The sequence below is a fragment of the Abrus precatorius genome, unplaced genomic scaffold, assembly GCF_003935025.1.
Source record: "Abrus precatorius isolate BTA unplaced genomic scaffold, Abrus_2018 Scaffold10, whole genome shotgun sequence".
NCBI lineage: Eukaryota > Viridiplantae > Streptophyta > Magnoliopsida > Fabales > Fabaceae > Abrus > Abrus precatorius.
Genome location: NW_020874292.1, coordinates 30,896,545 through 30,918,931, shown reverse-complemented (window position 1 = coordinate 30,918,931; position 22,387 = coordinate 30,896,545). Strand labels below are relative to the sequence as shown.

General features: G+C 31.0%; 3 protein-coding genes across 5 annotated transcripts; 2 read left to right on the top strand and 1 right to left on the bottom strand.

The window, feature by feature from the left end:
* The first annotated feature begins 559 nt into the window (after nt 1-559).
* LOC113868484 (putative E3 ubiquitin-protein ligase LIN-1) lies at nt 560-8,876 on the top strand. Of its 2 annotated transcripts, none has more exons than XM_027504105.1 (17): nt 560-1,451; nt 2,450-2,522; nt 2,705-2,959; nt 3,104-3,180; nt 3,287-4,438; nt 4,605-4,746; nt 5,131-5,370; nt 5,470-5,764; nt 5,883-6,004; nt 6,531-6,650; nt 6,853-6,984; nt 7,086-7,208; nt 7,334-7,444; nt 7,518-7,664; nt 7,773-7,898; nt 8,311-8,427; nt 8,533-8,876. In XM_027504105.1, exons 1-17 carry the CDS (start codon nt 772-774, stop codon nt 8,548-8,550), a joined length of 3,930 nt encoding a protein of 1,309 aa, XP_027359906.1. In that variant the 5' UTR covers nt 560-771; the 3' UTR covers nt 8,551-8,876. The 2 variants fall into 2 exon arrangements, with proteins under 2 accessions (XP_027359906.1, XP_027359915.1); XM_027504114.1 differs by having other exon boundaries at nt 5,470-5,769; nt 5,888-6,004; nt 8,533-8,824.
* Nucleotides 8,877-11,137: 2,261 nt separating this feature from the next.
* Nucleotides 11,138-17,785, top strand: LOC113852394 (protein pleiotropic regulatory locus 1). Of its 2 annotated transcripts, none has more exons than XM_027482618.1 (17): nt 11,138-11,370; nt 11,468-11,492; nt 11,666-11,783; nt 12,710-12,788; nt 13,367-13,429; nt 13,679-13,763; nt 14,937-15,029; nt 15,478-15,541; nt 15,615-15,700; nt 15,803-15,904; nt 16,020-16,103; nt 16,349-16,409; nt 16,537-16,603; nt 16,714-16,791; nt 17,011-17,075; nt 17,276-17,353; nt 17,476-17,754. In XM_027482618.1, exons 1-17 carry the CDS (start codon nt 11,252-11,254, stop codon nt 17,646-17,648), a joined length of 1,440 nt encoding a protein of 479 aa, XP_027338419.1. In that variant the 5' UTR covers nt 11,138-11,251; the 3' UTR covers nt 17,649-17,754. The 2 variants fall into 2 exon arrangements, with proteins under 2 accessions (XP_027338419.1, XP_027338418.1); XM_027482617.1 differs by having other exon boundaries at nt 11,171-11,370; nt 16,349-16,412; nt 17,476-17,785.
* Nucleotides 17,786-20,756: 2,971 nt separating this feature from the next.
* Nucleotides 20,757-22,161, bottom strand: LOC113852264 (probable 3-ketoacyl-CoA synthase 21). The gene has a single exon (XM_027482501.1). The coding sequence runs from the start codon at nt 22,159-22,161 to the stop codon at nt 20,785-20,787; it is 1,377 nt and encodes a 458-aa protein (XP_027338302.1). The 3' UTR covers nt 20,757-20,784.
* Between the last annotated feature and the right edge of the window lie 226 nt (nt 22,162-22,387).

Below are 22,387 nucleotides of genomic sequence, written 5' to 3'. Positions count from 1 at the left end.
AATATTAATAATATTAAGTGTTATAATTTTTTATAAAAATTTATTTTGTATAACATTTTATCTCGCACAATGTTCATGTTAATTTTTTTTAATTTGTAATTTTAAGTTTGAATCTTTAATATACATATATTAATAAGTATTAAATATTTTAAAAAAGAGTTTCATTGTTGATAAATAATTTTATTTAATATTTAGAAGATATTGATAATTTAAACAAAATAATTAACACTGCGAGGAGCAAATATTATACCTAAAAGGAAAAGCTAATTTTCTGTATACAATATTCTTGGCGTGTACTAGATTTCACTTCTTTCCTGTGATGTCTGTCTACAGCACAGCACAGCACATAAATGATAAAACACAAGCTAATCATAGATTATACATATACTACGTTAATAAACAAGAGTATGTATGAGCATTTAGCATTATAAGAGAGGTCGGCAATGAAACGTAAAGAGAAAGAAAAGCCATAGTGATAAGGTACACGTGAAGTGGAGCACTATAATGCTAGTGTATTAGACCCTTTCCATCTCAAGGAAAGACAACGGTCTCTTTTTTGTCTGAAAGCAATAGAAGATTAAAGGGGCCAATTAAATTTGGAATCTTGCTGAAAAACAGTCACGGGAGGAAACAGCTACAAGGTGCAAAACCTCTACTCATATAGAGAACTTGCATTAACTCCTATCTCTTATTCAACACCAAAGTACTCAACTCAATAATAATCACAAGACTCCCATTTCCTCCTAATTGACATCATCTCAAGACTATGAGATGATGGACCTCAAATACATGTGGGTGCTTGTTTCAATCAACAGGTTCATTCTTGACACCTTGGAAAATGAAAAAACAAGGAGTGCTCTAAAATTGAGATGCACCTCCAAGTTAAGGATTCAAAAGCAGGAGTTTTTTGAGTTCTCTGAGCAATCAGTGTTGTCTAATCTTTACTGGGGTGTTGATAGCATTGAGGCTGCAATTCAAGCACAACAGCCGGAAGAAAGATCTTTTAGGCTAATGAATTCAGAACAAATGCTTCAGGTTCCAGCAATGCTTGATGAAGAAGAGGTCACAGCCACAATTCCAAACCGTTACTTGGTGTGCTGCTCCTACTTTTATCTCTCAGTGGTGAGGAAACTTCAGGGTGATGAATGGCAAGCAGCACTGCATTTTCTACAAGCAGTGTTGGTCTCTCCAAAACTTGTTTGGACTGAATTTGCATCGGAACTCTGTGAGAGTCTTTTCCCACTATCAAACATACCCAAAAGGCAAGAAAACAATGGCCATAGAAGTTTGGAATTTGATTCTTCCAGGACTTCTGAAGATGAAATCAATGAAGCAGTTAGGGAGATGGCAAGGAGGTACAAGGAATGTTTGGTCTATTACCAGGTCATGCTTTATGGAGAGACTCCATGGTGGCGCAGTTATTGCAGCAAACAACAATCAGAATGTTCTATGTAAGATTAAATCCTTTCTGTTCCATAAAACTTCACATTGAAACAATACTCAATAAGGGGAAACTAGGATGTTCTGATGTTCATTAGTTTGAGGAAGAAACTAGAAACTAAAACCTGAAAATGCAGTGTTATTTTCTGTGACAGAGAAAATTGTTAGAACATTTAGGAAAATTCCAGTTTCTATTGACATGGACAAAGGTTGTAAACTATGTAATACTGGCAAAGACTTGTGTTAACTCAATCATGAGTACAAGAATTTTGGGTCCAGGCATCCAACTACAAATAGATTCTCACCCTCAACTCAACTAAAACTCTCAAAATGGATGCAGTAAAAATGTAAACCACATGAAGTTCCAAGACTTGAATACTTTGAGAACTATACTCAGAGGGTTATGCTTGGATTGATGGAAAAGGATGGAATGGAATGATATTAGGTTCAATTGTTTGAGTTGTTTAAAACAAGATGAAATGGAGTAGAACATGATGGAACAATAGAACATATTCCGTTCCATTCTAATAGCTTGCTTTTTCTTCCCCCACTATTTGGAGGTTATGAATGGAACTACCCTTTTATTTTTCCCATTCCACCATAAAAATATCCAAACAATTGAATGGTAATTTTATACCACTTCATTCGATTCCATCTCATTCCACTTGCCATTTGGTAATTAATAAAACAGTTCCATCTAAAGCATCTTTCTAAGTTCTAATAATACTACCCGAAAGACAAATAGTAAGGTTTGAAGAGAAAAAAAATTGCAGTAAATTTTAATGGTTTAATATGTTGAAATATGTTGCACATTTAGTGAATATAATAAAATTATTTCAGTCATAATCCATAGTTGTTTTTCTAAGAAGTAATGACAAAATACTGATAAGAGAAGAACATAAAGATAAATGAATGGCAAGAAACATATAAGATATTATTTGTTGAAGACAAGACATTAGATTTTGGAATATTACTGTATCATCTAAAAGCAACTTACCAATATGGACAGGGATGTACCAAATACCAGCTATGTATCTTCAGCTTCAGTTCAACATGAACCAAGATTAACAACTTGCAATATGGTAAGCTTTATTTTTATTTATAATGTTCTATTACTGGCATAACTAATTCATTTCATTTATACACTTCAAATTTTTACATTATTTATTGGTCACTAAGAATGTTAGATCATAGATGCATCACCAACTTCTCTTTTTTGTTCCCCTTTTATTTTCCCTAAAATTTTTGTGATATGAGGATGCAGTATGAAAAGGTTCATCCACTTGATCCTCAAGATGTGAGGCATACAATGGAACAAGAATCTAAACAATTCATGGATGTTGCTGAATATGATCACAAGAAAGCCCTCAAACAATTTAATTCATTTAAGTATCGTAGCATAGAGGACCAAACAATTTCAAGCATCAAATGCTTTGAGGATATGTTGAAAGAAGCACACACTAAAACACCAGCATTATTGGATGCATGCTATGAGGATTTTAGAGACAAAAGGGACCTGGTAAACTATCAAAATATTTCTTGTTAACATAACCTACTTAAAATATTTTGTTGCCAAAATTTGTTCTTATATGCAAGACAAGTATATTATATAGGACTCTGAAAGTGAATGCTATGTTACTAACTCATTTCTGATCATATTTAGGAAAATGTGGATGACCGAAATTTTCCAATAAGAACAACAATAACAAAAGCAGATGATTTACCACCATTATATGACCGGTTGGTCCCCCTAACAATCTTAATGCCCGTATTTTCTTTGTTTTTCTCCAGCTTTATCTCTAATATGAGCCTACATTAGGTAACTTGATATTACTGACTTTCACAGGAAACTACATCAACACTCTGGTTTGACTCAAGCTCCTCATTATCCAATGCAAGAACAGTCATTGGATAAGAGAAACATAATTAAGATTGATTCTAGCAGATTTGACAGGTCCATAGAAGATGTTACTTTATCTATCTCAAAATACAGAGATAAAACAATAAATACTTATTTAAATTGTCATGTAGAGGATGAATTCATTGACGAAGTAGGGCAGCCACTAAAATTGCATCTCTTTGATCATGTAACCTTTACATCTACTTGCAAACATAAACCAAGCCAGAAAAATCATGAAGAAAGCTCTGAGATGAAATCATTGTATAGCCTAGGAAACTTTGATGAAGTTTGTTCAAATTCCAGAAGATATTCCCTGCAGGACCGTTCAGGAATGACTGAAAGGAGAATTCAAGAACTACAATATTCAGAGGCATTAGGAAAATGTGATGAAGAATATACTGTAGACATTGCATCCATTTATGAGAGTTTGATTAGTTCATCAGGTGCTACTTATGCTTCCTTGAAGGATGTGATTTTGGATGAACTGTTAATAGTTATCTCTACTTCTAAAGAGGAAAGAAAAATAAGGGCCTCAGTATCTATTCTGACTACAATAATTTCAAGGAACAAGTCAATTATAGAAGATGTCAAGAAGAAAGGTTTGAGGTTGTGTGATCTGGCAAGTGCTCTTAAACAAAATGTCCATGAAGCTGCAATTCTAATATATTTAATAAATCCATCACCTATAGATATAAAAACATTGGAACTTCTGCCAATATTAGTGGAGATTGTGTGCACTTCAAATAGTTACAAGAATAAGCCAGAGTCACTTCTTCTGACACCTCATGCCGCATCATTGATGATCATTGAAGAACTAGTAACTTCTTTTGACTATGCCACAAATAACATGCATTTGGCCACAATCAGTTCTCCTCACGTTCTCAGTGGACTTCTAGAAGTTGCCAGAAATGATAATCTAGACGAATTTTTCTCTTTGACCACCATTCTTATAAAATGCATACAGTTTGATGCACAGTGCAGAAAGTATGTGTCACAATTCACTCCACTTGCTCCCTTTATCCACCTTCTGCAGTCAGAAAACACCCGTGCCAAATGCATGGCTCTTGAATTTTTTCATGAAATCCTTTGCATACCACGGTATATAACACTGCAACCAAATCTTTATTTTTATTTTATTTGAATATAATTGAGTAGAATTTTTAGTATATATGTATTTAAAAATTGGATCTGATGCTTTGTTCATATATTGGTTGTAATCCTTGTCCAAGGAGTGTTGGGTAACCATTTTTCATTTTTTTTCCAGATCATCAGCTATTAATCTGCTGCAGCGTATACAGCAAGAAAAAAGCATAAATATTATGCAGATACTAATGCATTGTGCCTATCAATTACAACCTGATCACCAGCTTTTAGCAGTAAACATTTTGCTTCAGTTAGACACAATGGTAATTTTTGAAATTCAGAAAAATATTAGTATATAGGTCATGAATTTCAATCATAAAACACCTCCAATAGAACAAAGATATTACGTAAGTATACTAAATTCCATTCCATTTTGTTAATTTACATGAGGTTCATTATTAATAATAAACAACAATATTATTTATCAAAAGAAGATATCACGTGAATCCAACATATTAGAAGTTTGTAAACTTTGTAAATGAAGTCACTGACTGATACATTTGGCATAACACCGCCGAAAAAATATCTTGTTCTTCAAATTGAAACTACTCAAAGTTAAGAAACTTTCTTGTCATGAAAATCTTGTACTTGGATATATATAATTGGACCAAATGATTACATACTAACAAAACAAATTTATCATGCAGAACTCATCTGATAAAAGCTTGTTCAGAGAAGAAGCAGTGCAGATCCTTCTCAGGGCAATGGCATCTCAAGAAAGCTCAGAGCAGATATTATCTGCATCAATTCTATCAAATCTTGCTGGTACATATGCTTGGACAGGGGAACCATATACAGCTGCATGGTTGCTGAGAAAAACAGGCTTGACCTCACACTACCACCAGAATATGATAAGAAACTTCAACTGGTTGGATCAGAGTCTACAGGTAAGCTTCCAAAGAGGTTTGTATGTCAGCAAGTTCAAAGTATATGTATGAGCAGTGCAGCATGCACATAAGGAGATGAATAAATTTCATAACATGCAGGATACCAGCATAGATTTATGGTGCAGTAAAATTGCCAAATATATCATTAGCATTGGGGATTCTGTCTTCCATGCTTTAGAGAGGGGTCTAAGAAGTAAGATGAAAATGGTTTCTAGAGACTGTCTTGTAACCATTTCATGGCTTGGATGTCAAGTATCAAAAAACCCTGACAGCCTCAGTTATTCTGCATCTGAGAGTATACTGAGTGGAGTTGAGCAATTTCTACATCCTGGGGTGGAGTTGGAGGAAAGACTTCTAGCATGTCTGTGCATGTTTAATTATGCTTCTGGGAAAGGTATTGTGATCACCATAGTTTTAAAACAAAGAAATTTAAGAATGAATGAATGATGGGGTACTTCATGATCAAGAATATCGATTTCATCAACTAAGTTAGACAAAAAATTTTCATGCAGGAAAGCAAAAACTAATGCATTTCTCAGAAGGAGTAAAGGAATCATTGAGACGCCTTTCAAGTATAATTTGGATGGCTGAGGAATTACACAGAGTAGCCGATTTCTTGCTGCCAAACATATCAGTGAGTACTCATTCATGACTAAGTTGTGATACTTGCTTCAATATTATATAAGTTAAGAACTTGTGTAAATTTTACATAACTCCATCCTAGTATGAGTAACCAAGAGCTTTAATTCATTGCATGAATATCAAGACAATTTTAGGACTTCTTTGATGTCAAAACTATGTATGCCAGCAGGCTAAGATCAACTTCATGGGGATTTGTCATGGTCAGCTCAATTTTAACTCGCAGTATAAGGACTTTTTAAGCCAATAAAGGGAACAGTTTAAGGATGCAGCATTTAAGAAAAATTGGTCAGGCAGTGGATATGGAGAATAGACTGAAGGTTAAATTATAGCTATTGTGAGGCAAAATGAACATAGCAAGGATTAGAAAAGGACTACCATATAAGTAAATGACTCATGATGTTGCTCTTAGGAGCTTATTCTTGATGTTCTTGCAATCTTGCTGCCTATTTATTTAGCATAACTAGCACTAACTGATTTATTTTGTGACATCACCCAAATCATCATGGTGGTAAGAGCAGCGTATTTCTTGTGTTCACACACAAATCCTTGAGGCAGGTCGCAGCTTCAGCGTAGCAGTTTGCTCCCTCATATACTTCAAGGGGTTGCTGTTCAGTGGATATTCAGATGGATCAATAAAGGTAAAGAACACATGATTGCTGATTGATGTAGTTATGTACTTTTTTTCAAAATCTATATACTAGGGGCTAAATCATGTTGATACTTGATACATGCTTTAAATCGTAAAAAAAGTAAGTCTTGCTGGAAATACTAACTAGTCAGTTGAGGTGTAATTTCTGTTTGGAAAAAGTAAAACTACTGTATGTTGGTGAATTCAAAAAGGTTTGGGATATTAGGGGACACTCAGCCAGTCTTGTATGGGACATTAAAGAGCACAAGAAGTCTGTGACATGCTTTTCACTTAATGAACCATCAGATAGCCTTTTAAGCGGATCCGCCGATAAAACTATAAGGGTAAGGTTTAACTTATTCCATGGCCACTACTTTCTATTCTCTACCAAGATTTCTAGTAACAAAAATGAACTGATTATCTTACAATAACATGCATAAAATAGGTGTGGAAAATGATCCAGAGAAAGCTGGAATGTGTTGAAGTTATAGTATTGAAGGAACCAATTCATCATTTACGTGCACATGGTGAAACAATTTTTGCAATTTCTGAAAGCCAGGGACTAAAGGTGATGCTTCAAAACTTGCCATGAATTCTGCATGTTGCACTGTAAAAACAAAATCACACACTTACACCACCAAATCCTTTCTAAAACCAGCTATACAGAAGGTAATGGGGCCTTAACATTTGCAGCTAATTAACGAATCGAGAGTGATCAGAGATATCTTCAAAGGTAAGCATGTGAAGTGCATGGCAATAGCTCAAGGAAAGTTATATATTGGATGCACAGATTCGAGTATACAGGTTAGTTTTTTTGTTGTTTGACATATATTCTAGTATCAGTAAAACGCGGGGATGACATGATGCTTTGTTTTAGGAGTATTCCACAACACACAACCGTGAACTAGAAATCAAACCACCTACAAGGAGTTGGAGGAAGCGAAGTAAGCCCATCAATGCAGTTGTAGCACATAGAGACTGGCTCTATAGTGCAAGTAAGCATGTTGAAGGCACAACATTCAAGGTGAGAATTATAACTCATCTTAAAAAAGCTTTCTTTGTCATTACATGGATGGATTATAACTCAGCTTTAAAAAACTTTCCTTTGTCCTAACATGGATGGATTATATAGGAGTGGAAAAGAGCTAGGAAACCCAAAGTCTCAATCCTCACTGACAAAGGAGATAACGTGGTGGCCTTGGAAGTGGTTGAAGACTTCTTGTACCAAATCTCCAGCTCATCACCGAATAACATTCAGGTAGTTAAATGATTTCATGAAAAACTATCAATTTAAATCATGGATGTGCAAAAAAGCTGACAGGCTCTACAAGATAAATTTGCTATTACCAAATCATGTACACAAATATATACTATTTTGAACCATTTGCACCAATATGATTAAATGGAAAAAAATAATAAAATCTGACAGACAATTAAGGGTCATTTGGTATCAGGTAAAAATTGAGATAAAAAATCAGGATCAATTTTCATCCAATATTACCAACAAAACTGATCCCTAAATTTTTCACCTTCATTTTTATACCATATCTAAACTGAGCCCATGCGAATCTTTATGCTGCAAAATTAAAGTAAAATCTTTACCCCATACCCAATTTTAAATAAAAGGACGAAAATTAACTGCTTAATTTGAAACTAACTTCCCAAACCAGATCTGGTTGAGAGGAGCACCAAAAAAGTTAGGAAGAATATCGGCTGGAAGCAAGATAACAAGCATCCTCGCAGCCAATGACATCATTTTTTGTGGTACTGAAATGGGACTAATCAAGGTGAACACAACTCATTTGATCTCTTTGTACTTATTTATTTCTATAAAAACAATGTCTAGTTATGACATTAACCTCATCCTAATTTCTCAATTATATAATCAACAGGGTTGGATCCCTCTGTAGGAAGAGCAACTTGCTGTTTGTACATACATATCCTTTCAAGTTCAACACTTTGGCCAACTAGTACAACAAAGTGCCTGTCTTGCAGTCATGTGATGCCATTGCCAAACCTCAATGTGAAGGCTCAAAAGGCTGCAATAAATTCACCTGCCAAAGGCTTAAGTACAAACTTTACATCAAGAATTACTATAGTACATATGTAAAAATATACATTTTGAGTGAAAACCAATGTGAATAGTCGTTGTCTTTAATGTACAGGAAATATTGTATATCAAATACCAAGGTGTTATTCCCTTCAACCATGATTTTGCAAATTTATAGCAAGATATTAAAATATATTTTATGTTTTTAACATAATATATGCATGAACATTTCATTTAATGGTTACTTTATAAAGTAATTGAATGATTATCGAGAACATAACCAGAAGGATATAGCAAATCTCATTCCTCTGTTGTGAGATGGATCCTTACCTAAAAAATTAGGTGAAGCAGAAATCAATTTTCGCAACATAACAAAATACAAATCCATTTCAATAATGCAGGTACTTGGGGTATATGGACACGACTAGCAATATTTTTTGCACAAATATATATTATCAGAAATAAAAAAAATTTGATCATGTACAGATTATATACGACCTTGTAAGTCTATTGCATTTACATGTTTTTATTTTATTTTATTTTTTTGTTTATGCAAGTAAAAAGAACATTGGAAAAACTATAAATGGAAAAGATAAAACATATACAAAGCTATAACTCACAAGCCAACATGATTCAGTGTTAAGTTCGAAAATAATAATTCATTATGATTGAGTTACTCATCTTACTTGAATCATGATTTGAGTTAAATTAGACCAAATCAATTTAAAATTTTAATAAAAATTATGATATAATTTAACTATAAGATTATTTTATTTCTTAGATGAGATACATGTATTATAAGTCTATAAAAATGAATTTTAACTTTTTTATCATTATTAATCAACGACGGCGTTTAAATCTCTCCTACTATCTAACAATGAAATATAAATTTTTAAAAAATTATTGAATATATATCTAAAAACTTGTTTTTATTTTAAAATTTGTCCTCTATTATTTTTAAAAATAAGAATATAGATTATAAAGAAATATAATATTTTTTATTTTACCATGCATTAAATTAAAAATTTAGAATAAAAAAATGTAATAAGTAATTTTATATTTTTATTTTTAAATCTTAATATATGTACTTAGTATGGAAAAGTTTTTTTAAAATAATTTTTAACACACTTACATAGGTTTTATCAAATATAAAATAAAATATGTATAATTTAATAAATTACAAATAAATATCTCTTAGTAGCTATTAGCTAAGAATAAAGAATAAACGTATGTTTGGGATTTTAAAAAAAACTATAATTGTAAAAAAAATATATACAAAATTATATAAAGCAAATTATCATTTCTTTAAGATAAGCATATAGTAACTAAGAGTAATATTATTAAAAAATAGAATATCTATCTATTTTTTATATTTATTTATATTTATTTTGTATATAATATAAAATTGACTACACCTATTTGTATCTATAACAAAATTTATAATTATTAACTACTTATTACTCCATACAATTATAACAAAATTTATAATTATTAAAATTTAGAAAGTTTAAATTCATTTCTATACTTGCACATATTCTATATATTTAAAACAAAATTTATTATTCTTAAAAGTCAAGATTAATAATCACTTCTACGTATAAAAGTTAGAATTTAGAATCACTTCTATATATAAATAATAAGTTTATATATTATTTTATATATTTATAACAAAATCTATAATTATTAAGATTTAAAATATTTAAAGTCACTATAAAATATATTACATAAATAAATTTATTATAAATTGTATTAAATTAGAATTAATTATAATAATTTTTATGAGATAAAAATTAAAATTATAAGTGATTCATATTTATTATCTTTAAAATATATTTAAAGTAAGTTTATTAGAATTTGATGATTAAATAATATTAAAAATGACAATAACAAAATTACTATAAATAATATTTAATAAAAAAATTATTAATATTTTATGTATAAAAAAATTTAAAAAATCATTGTCAAATATTGTAAATAGAAAAAGAAATATTGATTAAACTGTAAAAAATATCTTTATAAAAATTTAATGAAATTCTTGAATTATTTTTAATTAAAAATAAAATTATATTTTTGGTTTAATTTTTTTAAATTTAAATTATATTGATTTAAATTATTTTAATATATTATATATTTAAATATATATCTAAAATCTTAAAATGTATTTTAAATTAAAAAAACTACACTTACATGATAAAAAATAAAAAAAAATTATTATCAAATGTTAAAAATAAGAAAAATATATTAATTAAAGTGTAAAGAAGTATTTTTATAAAAATCTAATAAAAATTCTAAATTATCTTTTAATTAAAAATAAACTTATATTTTTATTTTATATTTTATTTAAATTTAAATAATATTAATTTAAATTATTTTATTATTAAATAAAACACATGTATTATAATATTTATTAATTATTATAAAAAGGGTACTCTTTTTTTGGTTTACGAATAAAAGTCCAACCTTTGTGTTTTATATGTTCGAAAGAGTGACTCTGGTATTTTTCAGTTGGGGTTTTTTCTGTTGCCTGATTTACCATTTCGTTCAAAGATAGCGAACCCTACATGGATCTTCAACCCGCAGAGCCACAGTCCCTGAAGAAACTAAGCTTCAAATCCATCAAGCGTGCCCTCGATCTCTTCTCTCCCGTTCACCGACAACTCGCTCCTCCCGATGCTGAGAGGTTCCTCTTTTCCCCCTCTTTTTTTTTCGTCTCATATACCAAAGCTCATTCTAATTCATGCATCACTTGGCTCTTACTTCTTCTTCTTCTAATGCAGCAAGAGAATACGCATTAGCCACAAGGTTAGTTAATCTTTAGTCATATTAATCTTAATCACGAGGTTTGTAACCATTTTGCCTTTGAATTTTTCTACTAAAACCCCAAACAACAAGATTGAAACGTACTTTGAATTTTTTTTCGAGTACATTCAAGGTTTCTTTTTGAGTTATGCTATTTGGTCTGGAGTGAAAATTAGGTTAACGTGGAGTATGGTGGAATCAAAAGCACCACTAATCAACCTCCTCGTCAAGTTGTTTCTGCTACACAGGATCACACTCAACAAGCAGGGCCCTCTAGCACACTTGCGCTTCCTGGTACGACTCTTATAGTTATTATCTTGGTCCTATGTTATGTGGTTAACGTATAGCTTCTTGTTCATTGCCATTGTCTTCATTGTATCAGTATGATTGTAATGCTGTTGCATTGCGTGCTTTTTAGGAGAGAAGAGTAACTTATGTATGTATATGGTCGAAAGAAGAGTGTCAGAGACTTACTCCTTTTAATACACGCTTAGTTATTGGTTAAAATTTATTAAAAACTTTTAAAGTATGACAAAGAATAATTAAATCAAAATTGGAAATCAATAAATTAAGATTGACACTCAATTGGTTTTTATAATTTTTAATAAATTTTAGCTAATAATTAAAAGTGTGTTAGAAAGAGTATTCTAGAGAGTGTGTTCCTGATATTTCTCTTTTTTGAACTTTTACTGTATGCTTTTGAGGGTGAAATGTATAGCCATATGCTGAGCTTAGGTATCGTGTCATGACAATTCATTCCTCCATGGCAAGAACTGTAGAAGATAATATTCCAGATTTGAAATTGATGTCCTTCTTGTATGATTTGTATGTCGTGGCTTCACTGTTAGAAATTGTTACTGACAACAAACAATTTTTAGCTTTAGATTTTCAGAATATCAACTCTTGCTGTACATGCCTTTATATAACTCTTGAATCTTGGACCTATGCACTTTTCCTTTTCCTCATCTGTGGTATTTTGATTTTATGATGTATACATGTTAGGTGTTTAACTGTAAATAGTTGATATCCCTCTTGCTTATTATGCTGTTCCCTGTAGATTTTTTGGTTGCCTAGTCCTCTTTAAAACTCTGCCCTGAACCAAAATGCCCCCCCCCCCCCCCCTTTTTGAATTTTAATGTGCTATCTTTTCTCATTTTTTTTCCATGTAATAATTCTACAAAAATTAAGAGAATCTGGAATTTTTTCTTATCATATGACAGGTCCTGGAGATTCCAAGGATCCCCAAAGAGGACCCCAAAATGCTTTGGTTGTTGGTCCATCTATGCCATCCACAGCTCCGTAAGTATATTTTCCTCCATTTTCCTTGAAATTTTTTGCATCTACAATAATGAGATTTCTTTACGCACTAATAATCTGCTTGATTCTTGCTCAACAGTTTATTTTTGGTTTTTCCTACTATTTATGATCTTATATTCTCTGACATATTAGCCTATATAACAGTTAAGATTTGAATCATATATACTGCTTGCAAAATTTTGTAATGATTCATTCAGTATTTTCTATTTTAAAATATGTTTGAAGATCCTATTTGTTTTTCAATATAATAAACTATTTACAATGTCAAAAATGATGGAAGTTTGCTAATCTGTAACGTTTTATTTTCAAAAGAAAAAATGGATTCTGTGCCTTAGAAAATATACTGTTCCATTTGTCTTGCGTTCTGATTTTTGCTTGTAATCAGAGATTTTAATCCAATTTCTTAAAATCTCGTGCATTAAATTCCCTGCCATTGTTGAAAGGGAAGCCATAGGTTGCAAGATTGAAATATGAATTGTGACAGATACAGCATTCTGGTTCTTTTGTTTGAATACCAGTTATTGAAGACTGATGGTTCTTATATTTTTGTTACTCTACAGGAATGATATTGGCTTTCAGAGCAAAAGTACAGCAGTTATTTCTGCCTCTGGTTCATCTGAAAGGTTCGAGCAATGCCTTTTATAGTTTAAAGTGTTTCCAAGATGATTTGTGATTTGTAGCTGTGACTGTTGCATTATATGTTTCTAAAGGTGTGATGCCCATTTTGTTGGTTCTATACACTATTTTGTCTTGTTTCTCAATATTGTAATGCATTTTGGCTATGTGGGATTGTATTTATATATTTAGGATTGACATTATGTTGGCATTAACATTTTGACAAACTGTTATGATTTATGATTTCTATTTTACAGAAACTTATCAACATCTGCTTTGATGGAAAGAATGCCAAGTAGATGGCCTCGTCCTGTATGGCATGCACCATGGAAGAACTACAGGGTGAGAACTTTACCTCCTTTTTAATTATATTTAATGATGGATAAAAAAGTAAAGAAAAAGTGGATAAGGCTTGGTTGTTGATGATGGATAAGTTGCGTTAGTATTTGTCATTTTTCATTCTCAAATTGTGAACCAAAACAAATGTAATTGGGCATGTTTGGAGCACTAGCTGGTAAGTTTAGCTGCGGACCTTAGCTTTGTCCATCATAATGTTACCCCAATTTTTTTACAACTAGTGCAAGGATACCTTGGACAAAATTCTGGTTTGTACAAAAGTTCTGTTGGATAGCACCAAATATTTTGAAGGCATCTTAGAGCTTGTCTGCTGCTGTGCTTTGATTATTTATTGTCCTTATCCTAGTAAATGAAATATGGGTATAAATGTGCTCACTTGAGTTTAATTAAAATTTGAAAAAACATTTTCTAAGAAAAGTATTAAGTCTTGTGGATGAGAGTAATTTGCAGAGTCTATTTTTCGGAGTACTTTTGATTTCTGAGTATACTTTTTGGATTTGGTTGCTTTCTTACCTTGTGTATATCTTTCTGGTCTGTTGAATCTGGGGACTGAATTGTAATTAGTTCATCAGTTGTATGAGAGATATATCACTTTGTTTTGTGTGTGGAGGGGGAGGAACCACTCGATTTTTCTTTAGAGTTTGAAGCATATTCCTTAACTGCTCTGAATTCACAAGGTGAAATCCATTGATGGTGGCTTGGGATGAGAGAGAATTCTCCAGGCTCAGTTTGCTTGGGTTGTGCCTAACCCAATTATCGTTGCAATTCATTGTAGATTGAGATGTGATTTGTTGTAATGTGGGTTGCCCTTAAGGCGATTCATTGTTCATATACAGATTCGCACGCACTATTTAGTAAAGAAAAATAACTTCTTTAGTCTATTTAAAGCGCAGGATTCCATGTTAGGCCATTTTCTGGTCTACCTGATTAACTCCTAAGTCATAACTAATAAAGATCTTTAGTAAATAGGAATACAATTTTAATTTGTATTTCTAATCAAACTCAGACATAATATCTAATATTGTGTTATATGTTAATGTCTTGATTCTTTTGTTCTAATCAGGTCTGACCTACATAGTTGACAGAGAATCTTTTGAATTGTAATCCTTTTGATATAGTTTTAGTTAAGTCATTTCAACCTTGTGTTATTTTCTGTAGGTCATCAGTGGTCACTTGGGATGGGTGAGATCTGTCGCAGTTGATCCCAGTAACACATGGTTTTGTACTGGTTCTGCAGATCGAACTATCAAGGTATTTTGATCTCCAAATGCTTGTCATAGTTGCTTCTTGTGAAAAGCTTGTAGTTAAGAAGGAAAACATAGTGGTCCATGTTGATTGTTGCTTCTGTGGGTTACTTTTCTTTATAATTTATTGTAAATATCCCCTTTATAAGTATTTAATCCAGATTCAACTTTTTGTCTGCTTCATATTTGTTGGTAATTATAGGATGTTTAGTGCCTTTGCAATATTACTTTGATCTTGTGAGGTTGCTCTTTTCCTAGAGTTATCTTTATACAATGTGTTAATTATCTATCTGTTTAATAAATGTTGAGTGGTGACTTGTTATTACCACATACTTTCTACAAATTGAAGCTAAAAATTTTGGAAGTGTATGAACTTCCTGTGCCTAACATATAATATATCTTTCTCTACACCATTTGAAACTTTAGATGGTTCTTTGCCATGTTCATTTGGGCAGATATGGGACTTGGCAAGTGGAGTACTAAAGCTCACATTAACGGGCCACATTGAGCAAATAAGAGGTAAGATACTAAGGATTTATTGGTGGTGGCAGCAATTTGACCAGGTTAACTATAACAGTGTGCTTTTAAACAGGCCTTGCTATTAGCAACAAACATACTTATATGTTCTCTGCTGGTGATGATAAACAAGTTAAATGTTGGGACCTTGAACAGAATAAGGTCAAATCCCCATTTCAATATTTATTTTTCTGGGTTGAATATTTCAGCAATTACTGGAACTCTTTTGAATAACAAGGTACTAAAACACGTTATTGTATTTAGGTTATTAGGTCTTATCATGGTCATCTGAGTGGTGTTTATTGCTTGGCTCTTCATCCCACAATTGACATTTTACTAACTGGAGGACGTGATTCTGTCTGCCGGGTATTGACTTTTGATACAGTTACTTTATGGTATATCTAGATGGATGCAATCCTTTCTGGTAAACAGTTTTGTATATTTTTAAAATATTTATGCCTTGGTGATACCAAATTTTCAGGTCTGGGATATACGTAGTAAAATGCAAATTCATGCTCTTTCTGGTCATGAGAATACAGTCTGTTCCGTGTTTACGCGGCCAACGGTATGCACATTCTTCTGTTGTCTATATCACTTTCGCTTTTGATATTCAGTAGTTTTACAATATTGCATAGTCAGTAATATACATGCATATCTAGTTTTGTCCTCTGACACACCTATATCTGTAAGACTTGTATGCAGATTATCAGAATGGTTTAGTCCTGTGTTCTTTGATACGATAAATTCAAAAACAGACTTCATCATTTAATATCAGCTTTGAAACATGTTTTAATTTCTTTTAATTTTTAGGATCCCCAAGTTGTTACTGGTTCTCATGACACTACCATCAAGATGTGGGACCTTAGACATGGTGGTAATTTATGATTTTATTTCTTTTCTTATCTTATGATTTGTCTCTGTTTGTGCTGTGATTGTATGTACTCAGTTTATTCCTGTGAGTGTTTTATATAAATCTGACGCATGGTTCATTCATTCAGGTAAAACAATGTTAACCCTTACAAACCATAAAAAATCTGTTCGAGCAATGGCTCCACATCCCAAAGAGTACGTGTTTTATATCAGTTAACTATTGTGGAATGATAAAATATGGTTTGTTAGTTAAATCTGATATTTCATTTTGGCCTCTCACCCCCTCTGGTTTTTGTTGGCCCCAGGCAATCTTTTGCATCTGCATCAGCTGACAACATTAAAAAATTCAACCTTCCAAAAGGAGAATTTTTGCACAATATGCTGTGAGTTCAAAATTTTTTTGTCTGCAAAATCATGTGAATAGGGAATCATTAATGAAAAGTAGTATAGTTTTCTGTGGGATAAAAGACAAAAACAAGAATCGTTTATTTATCAATTGTATATACTTAATATTCAAGTTCAAATTATAACACTTGAAAGATATGTGGGAACGATATTTTGCTAATGATTGATGTCTGTTCATTATTCTTCTTTATCTCCAGCTCCCAACAGAAAACTATCATCAACGCAATGGCTGTCAACGAGGAGGGTGTGATGGTTACTGGAGGTATGGAAACAAAGTAAAACACTACTAGGGAAAAAGTTTGATGGAATAAATTGAATTAATCCATGGCCCAATTTTTCATATCATGTGATTAGGGTTGATGTCCCCCAATTTTGATTTTTACTGAAAAAGAATTGACATGGATATACTTCTATTTTCCTTCACATTCTAATTTAAGCACCTTTTTTTTTTCCTGGTTGAAGGTGACAATGGCAGTATGTGGTTCTGGGATTGGAAGAGTGGTCACAATTTCCAGCAAGCGCAAACAATTGTACAGCCTGGTACGCATGTTTTGCTGCTGTTGGATGTTTAGTATGATGTTTGTTTGTTCTATCTTATATATAAGATTGACGAGTATAATTACTCTATCTGCTTTCCTCTCCCCTCGACCTCCCTCTTACAGGTTCACTGGACAGTGAAGCTGGTATTTATGCTTTAACCTATGATGTTACTGGTTCAAGGCTTATAACCTGTGAAGCTGACAAGACGATAAAAATGTGGAAAGAAGATGAAACTGCCACTCCTGAAACAAATCCCCTTAACTTCAGGCCTCCTAAAGATATCCGTCGATTCTAAATGTGCTCAAGTAAAATTGACTGTATTTGATATTAAATTTAATATGAATGAATTATTATTAAGTATTATGATAATTAATGGTAATACATATTAAGTTTATGGATTTTCATACTAAATTCATAGAAAATATTATATATTAAGTTCCATATAAGTAAGATTTATTGTCCTTTAGTATTAAATGTTATATTCATTAAATGTAATACGAAATTAATTTAAATAATATTATTAAATGTTATATTAATTAGTTTTAATATATTTATTAAGCGTATGGATTTTTTATATTATATTTTCTATTTTCTGCTATAGATATCTCATATTGCTATTCTCATAAAGTAAAATAACTTACAATGGATTCCAGATAGATAGACGTTTTTATATATAATAACAAATGCTCAAATAGACGTATGCATACTTAATTTAACATCATTTTTAAAAATAATTATAGTTTTTGGTAATTTTTTAGATATTTTTTGTAATTTTTATTCAATTTAAGATGGAACAAACATCAACTGAATTTATTTAATTAATAAATAAATTAGTTTTAAAACCTTTATGAGGTTATACTTTAGATCAGTCCAAAAAACAGAATATTTATCATAGGTAGCAATCATTCTAAACATGTCCTAACTACTAAATATAAATGTTAAATATAAAAGATTACACATGATATGACAAAAAAGAAAATACAAAAAAATACTCGTTTAAATTTACTCATCATATAAATACATTTGCTTAAAACATAATAGAATTAAATTAATTGTGTACATCTCTTTTATAATTTTAACATTTATAAATCCTACATAATTTAAAATTGATATTTTTTTGTAAATAAAATTTTAAAAAAAATCACTAACAGAGTTGTTTGTGCCAAATATAATTTCATTTATCATCATTTTTGTATCATTCAATAGCTGTGCAATTCAGCTGCGTGCAGGCACTCATGAAGACCTCTCTGGATTGAATAGACCCGCTTCTTACCAACCACGTGTGGTCCTCTTACGTTTGTCATCTGCGACAGAACATGCATAATATTCTGCTCTGGTCATTCATCTAAAACAAGCATTAACGTTATCACTTTTTCTTTTCTTGATTACTAAAAGGTTAGCAAGACCAGGCGTGAATCCATTGGTTGTACTTTGAGCTTCTTTGCTAGTGGATTTACCTGAATATTAATATTAATAAAATTTATAATTACTAAAATTTGAAAAGTTTAAAGATATTTTTATATGTTGTACATGTTCTATGTATTTATAAAAAAATTTATTATTCTTAAAGTCAGAATTTAGAATTATTTTTATATATAAATAATAAATTTATATATTATTTTATATATTTATAATAAAATCTATAATTATTAAAATTTATAATATTTAAAGTTACTATAAAATATATTACATAAACACATTTATTAAAAATTGTATTAAATTAAAATTAATTATAATATTTTTCATGTAAAAATTAAAATTATAAATAATTTATATTTATTATAATAAGTTTATTAGAATTTGATGGTTATACAAAGTTAAAAATGATAATAACAATTGTTATAAATGACATTTAATAAAAAATAATAATTAAAATTTTATATATGAAAAAATTTGAAAATAAACCATTATCAAATGTTGAAAACAGAAAAAAAAATATTGATTAAATTATACAAAAATATTTTTGTGAAAATTTAATAAATTTTTTAAATTGTTTTTTAATTGAAAATAAAATTATATTTTTATTTTAAATTATATTCAAATTTTAATGATATTAATTTAAATTATTTTTTTAATTATTTTAGTATATTATATATTTAAATATATATTTTAAACCCTAAAATGTATTTTAAATTTTAAAAAATTACACTTACATAATAAAAAATTTATTGTCAAATATTAAAAATAGAAAAAAAGAATATTGATTAAATTGTAAGAAAGTATCTTTACGAAAATCAAATGAAATTTTTGAGTTATTTTTTAATTAAAAATAAAATTGTATCTTTATTTCAATTTCTATTCAAATTTAAATAGTATTGATTTAAATTGTTTTATTCTGTTTTTGTTTTTTATATTTAATAAATTATTGTTATAATTATTTTTTAATTTATAATGATGAATAGTTATATGAGATCATCAAATTTGAAGAAAATAAAAAAAATATAGAATTTATAAAAAATATTATATATAAAAAAGTATTTTATGAATTTTTTCAATGTAATTATATTTAATATAATAAAATTTTATTATATATATATATTATATTTAAATTGTATATTTTATTTTTTAAAGCAAACCAACTCAATAAAAAATAAAATAAATCTGTCGGACATATTTATGTATTTACTCTGGTCATTCATCTAAAACAAGCATTAATGTTATGTGTTTTTTTCGTCTCGATTACTAAAAGTTTAGCAAGATGGGGCGTGAATCCAATGGTTATACTTGAGCTTTTTTGGCAGTGGATTTACCTGGATATTAATTAATATTAATAAATTGTAGTTGTTGGAGAATGTTTTATATGTTTTGGAACTGTATACCATTATTCCCAGAATACATCTCCCAGTTCTGTACTAATAAAATGTTTATTACACTAATGAAAATAGATTTGTCTGTTTGAAGTGTTTAAATGAGTTCAAACTGCCTGGCTAACCATATGTATATAACTTATTAATCTGTTAAGTTTTCATGATTTTTGAACATTTCAAATGTGTTAAATAGTTTTGATTATCTCAAACTAGAGAAATTTATTCAATATTCCACTCTGAAGATGATATTCATTGAGAATCTATTTTGCCAAGTGAGGGGAAACCGTTTTTAAATTTATCTTATTTTATGCTTGATTAGTTTTAAGCTTATCACTCGATTCATTATGCATACATTGTCCCTTAAATTTTAGTGCTATTTTATAGCTTCTGTAGATGGGAAAAGGACTATGCACACAATTTTAGACCATTTAAAACAATTCATTATGATGACTTAGTTATTGGTTAACAAAGTGACTAGATTGGTTGTCGTAATGCAAGGATATAATCATTTTCTTCAAATTAAATTTCACTTTTGAGAAGGTATGTAAGATGTTGAAGGTTGATATTTGAAGCCAGGCGAAGATGAATGTGTACAACGACCCAAATACACAATAGTGAGTATCCTCAGTTTGTTCTGACAATATCCACAGGGTATGAGTGAATTGTATCCCTCCATGCAGTGGCAGTGTCTGTCTTCACGTGGCATATACATTTCCACACTGCACTATTACACTTGAATCCACTTCCAAAGGCAATTTGCCATACCCTATCACCACATTTCATCCTCCCTTTTGCTTCTATGTAGCTCAGCTCGTACCAAATTGAAGAAGATGAAGTATTTCCAAATCTGTAAAGAGTCATGGTTGATGGCTCCACATCCTGTTTCCTTAGCCTCAAATTTCTTTCAACAGCTTGTATAATGGCTCTTCCCCCTGAATGTATGCAGAAATGCTCAAAAGCATTATTGAAATTTGGAGTATAGATGCTTGTTCTTCTTGTACTCCACAGTTTGTGGCAAATAATGGAAAATACATACAGGAATTGCTCCCTTAATGGCAAAACCAATGGTCCCAGTGAAGCTATATTTTTCTTCAGTGCATCTCCAGACACATTAACTATGTTCTTTGATATTGATATACCTTCTTTGTTCTCTGGATCCACCTCCTGGTAGACACAACCATGAGATTGATCATCCTGTGCAGTGATTGTTCTAACAATATGCTGTAGTTCATACTTTGCCTTGTGCTTATCTTGGGCCCTGCTAGACATCAATATAGCTGCTCCACCCATTCTGAATAGGCAATTAGATAGCAGCATAGATGGTACTTTTCCAGTGTACCAATTTAGACTCAGTGTCTCTGTGCTTACTATTAAAGCCAGTGAGTTCCTGTGAACCCTCAACAAGTCTTTAGCTAGACTCATTGATATAATTCCAGCACTGCATCCCATACCTGATAGGTTGAAGCTCATGATGTTGCTCCTCATTCTGAATTTGTTAACCACCATGGCACTAAGACACGGGGTGGGACAGAACACACTGCTATTAGTTATGAGTATGTCAATGGCTTTTGGGTTTATGTTGTTTTTCTGAAACAGGTCCGTGATTACTGAACACATTATTGTTTCAGCCTCCTCAAGTGCAAAGGAGAGAGCTTTTATTTTGGGCATCTGAGCAAGAGATGGAGAAATGGATGTTTCATCACTGAATCCAGATTTTGCCATGATCTTGCATTGGAAAGCAACAGCTTCTGGATCCATGTTATCAAAAAATTGATTCTCTTCAAACATGGCCATTGGTAGCCTATAAGAACTGGGTGGACTGTAGCAGGTAAAGCCTATCAAATAAATGGGTGCTTTTCTTCTGCATGCAAAGTAAAGGACTGATAGACATGCAACCAAAAACATAGCCAAACAATGGTAAGGTGAGATTATAAGCTCAATGAGGGTGTTGATGTGTTGTGTCAACATTTCTAATGAAGAACACAAACTGTAAGGTTCCATTTTGTGCCAAGTTTCAAGTTAATTTAACTCTTAGGCATATGAGGTTGATGTTTGATGTGGTGATTATATGGACTTTATGAGAGACGACATTGTCATTGATGATAGATGGTTTGGTATGAAAGGAGAAAGAGAGTCCAACGGGAAAAGAAAAGCGAGAAATGTGTATGGAGCTGAGCATAGCATTCTTTTAGTGCTTCCCTAAATAATGGCGTTCTGCTAGCTAACA

Coding starts and splice junctions, on each gene's coding strand:
- LOC113852264 (XM_027482501.1), bottom strand. CDS start 22,161: ATGGAACCTTACAGTTTGTGTTCTTCATTAGAAATGTTGACACAACAC.
- LOC113852394 (XM_027482617.1), top strand. CDS start 11,252: ATGGATCTTCAACCCGCAGAGCCACAGTCCCTGAAGAAACTAAGCTTC. Junction 13,764..14,936: donor CACCATGGAAGAACTACAGG/GTGAGAACTTTA, acceptor TATTTTCTGTAG/GTCATCAGTGGTCACTTGGG. Junction 17,354..17,475: donor GCAAACAATTGTACAGCCTG/GTACGCATGTTT, acceptor TCCCTCTTACAG/GTTCACTGGACAGTGAAGCT.
- LOC113868484 (XM_027504105.1), top strand. CDS start 772: ATGATGGACCTCAAATACATGTGGGTGCTTGTTTCAATCAACAGGTTC. Junction 5,371..5,469: donor GGTTGGATCAGAGTCTACAG/GTAAGCTTCCAA, acceptor CATAACATGCAG/GATACCAGCATAGATTTATG. Junction 7,899..8,310: donor CATCACCGAATAACATTCAG/GTAGTTAAATGA, acceptor TTCCCAAACCAG/ATCTGGTTGAGAGGAGCACC.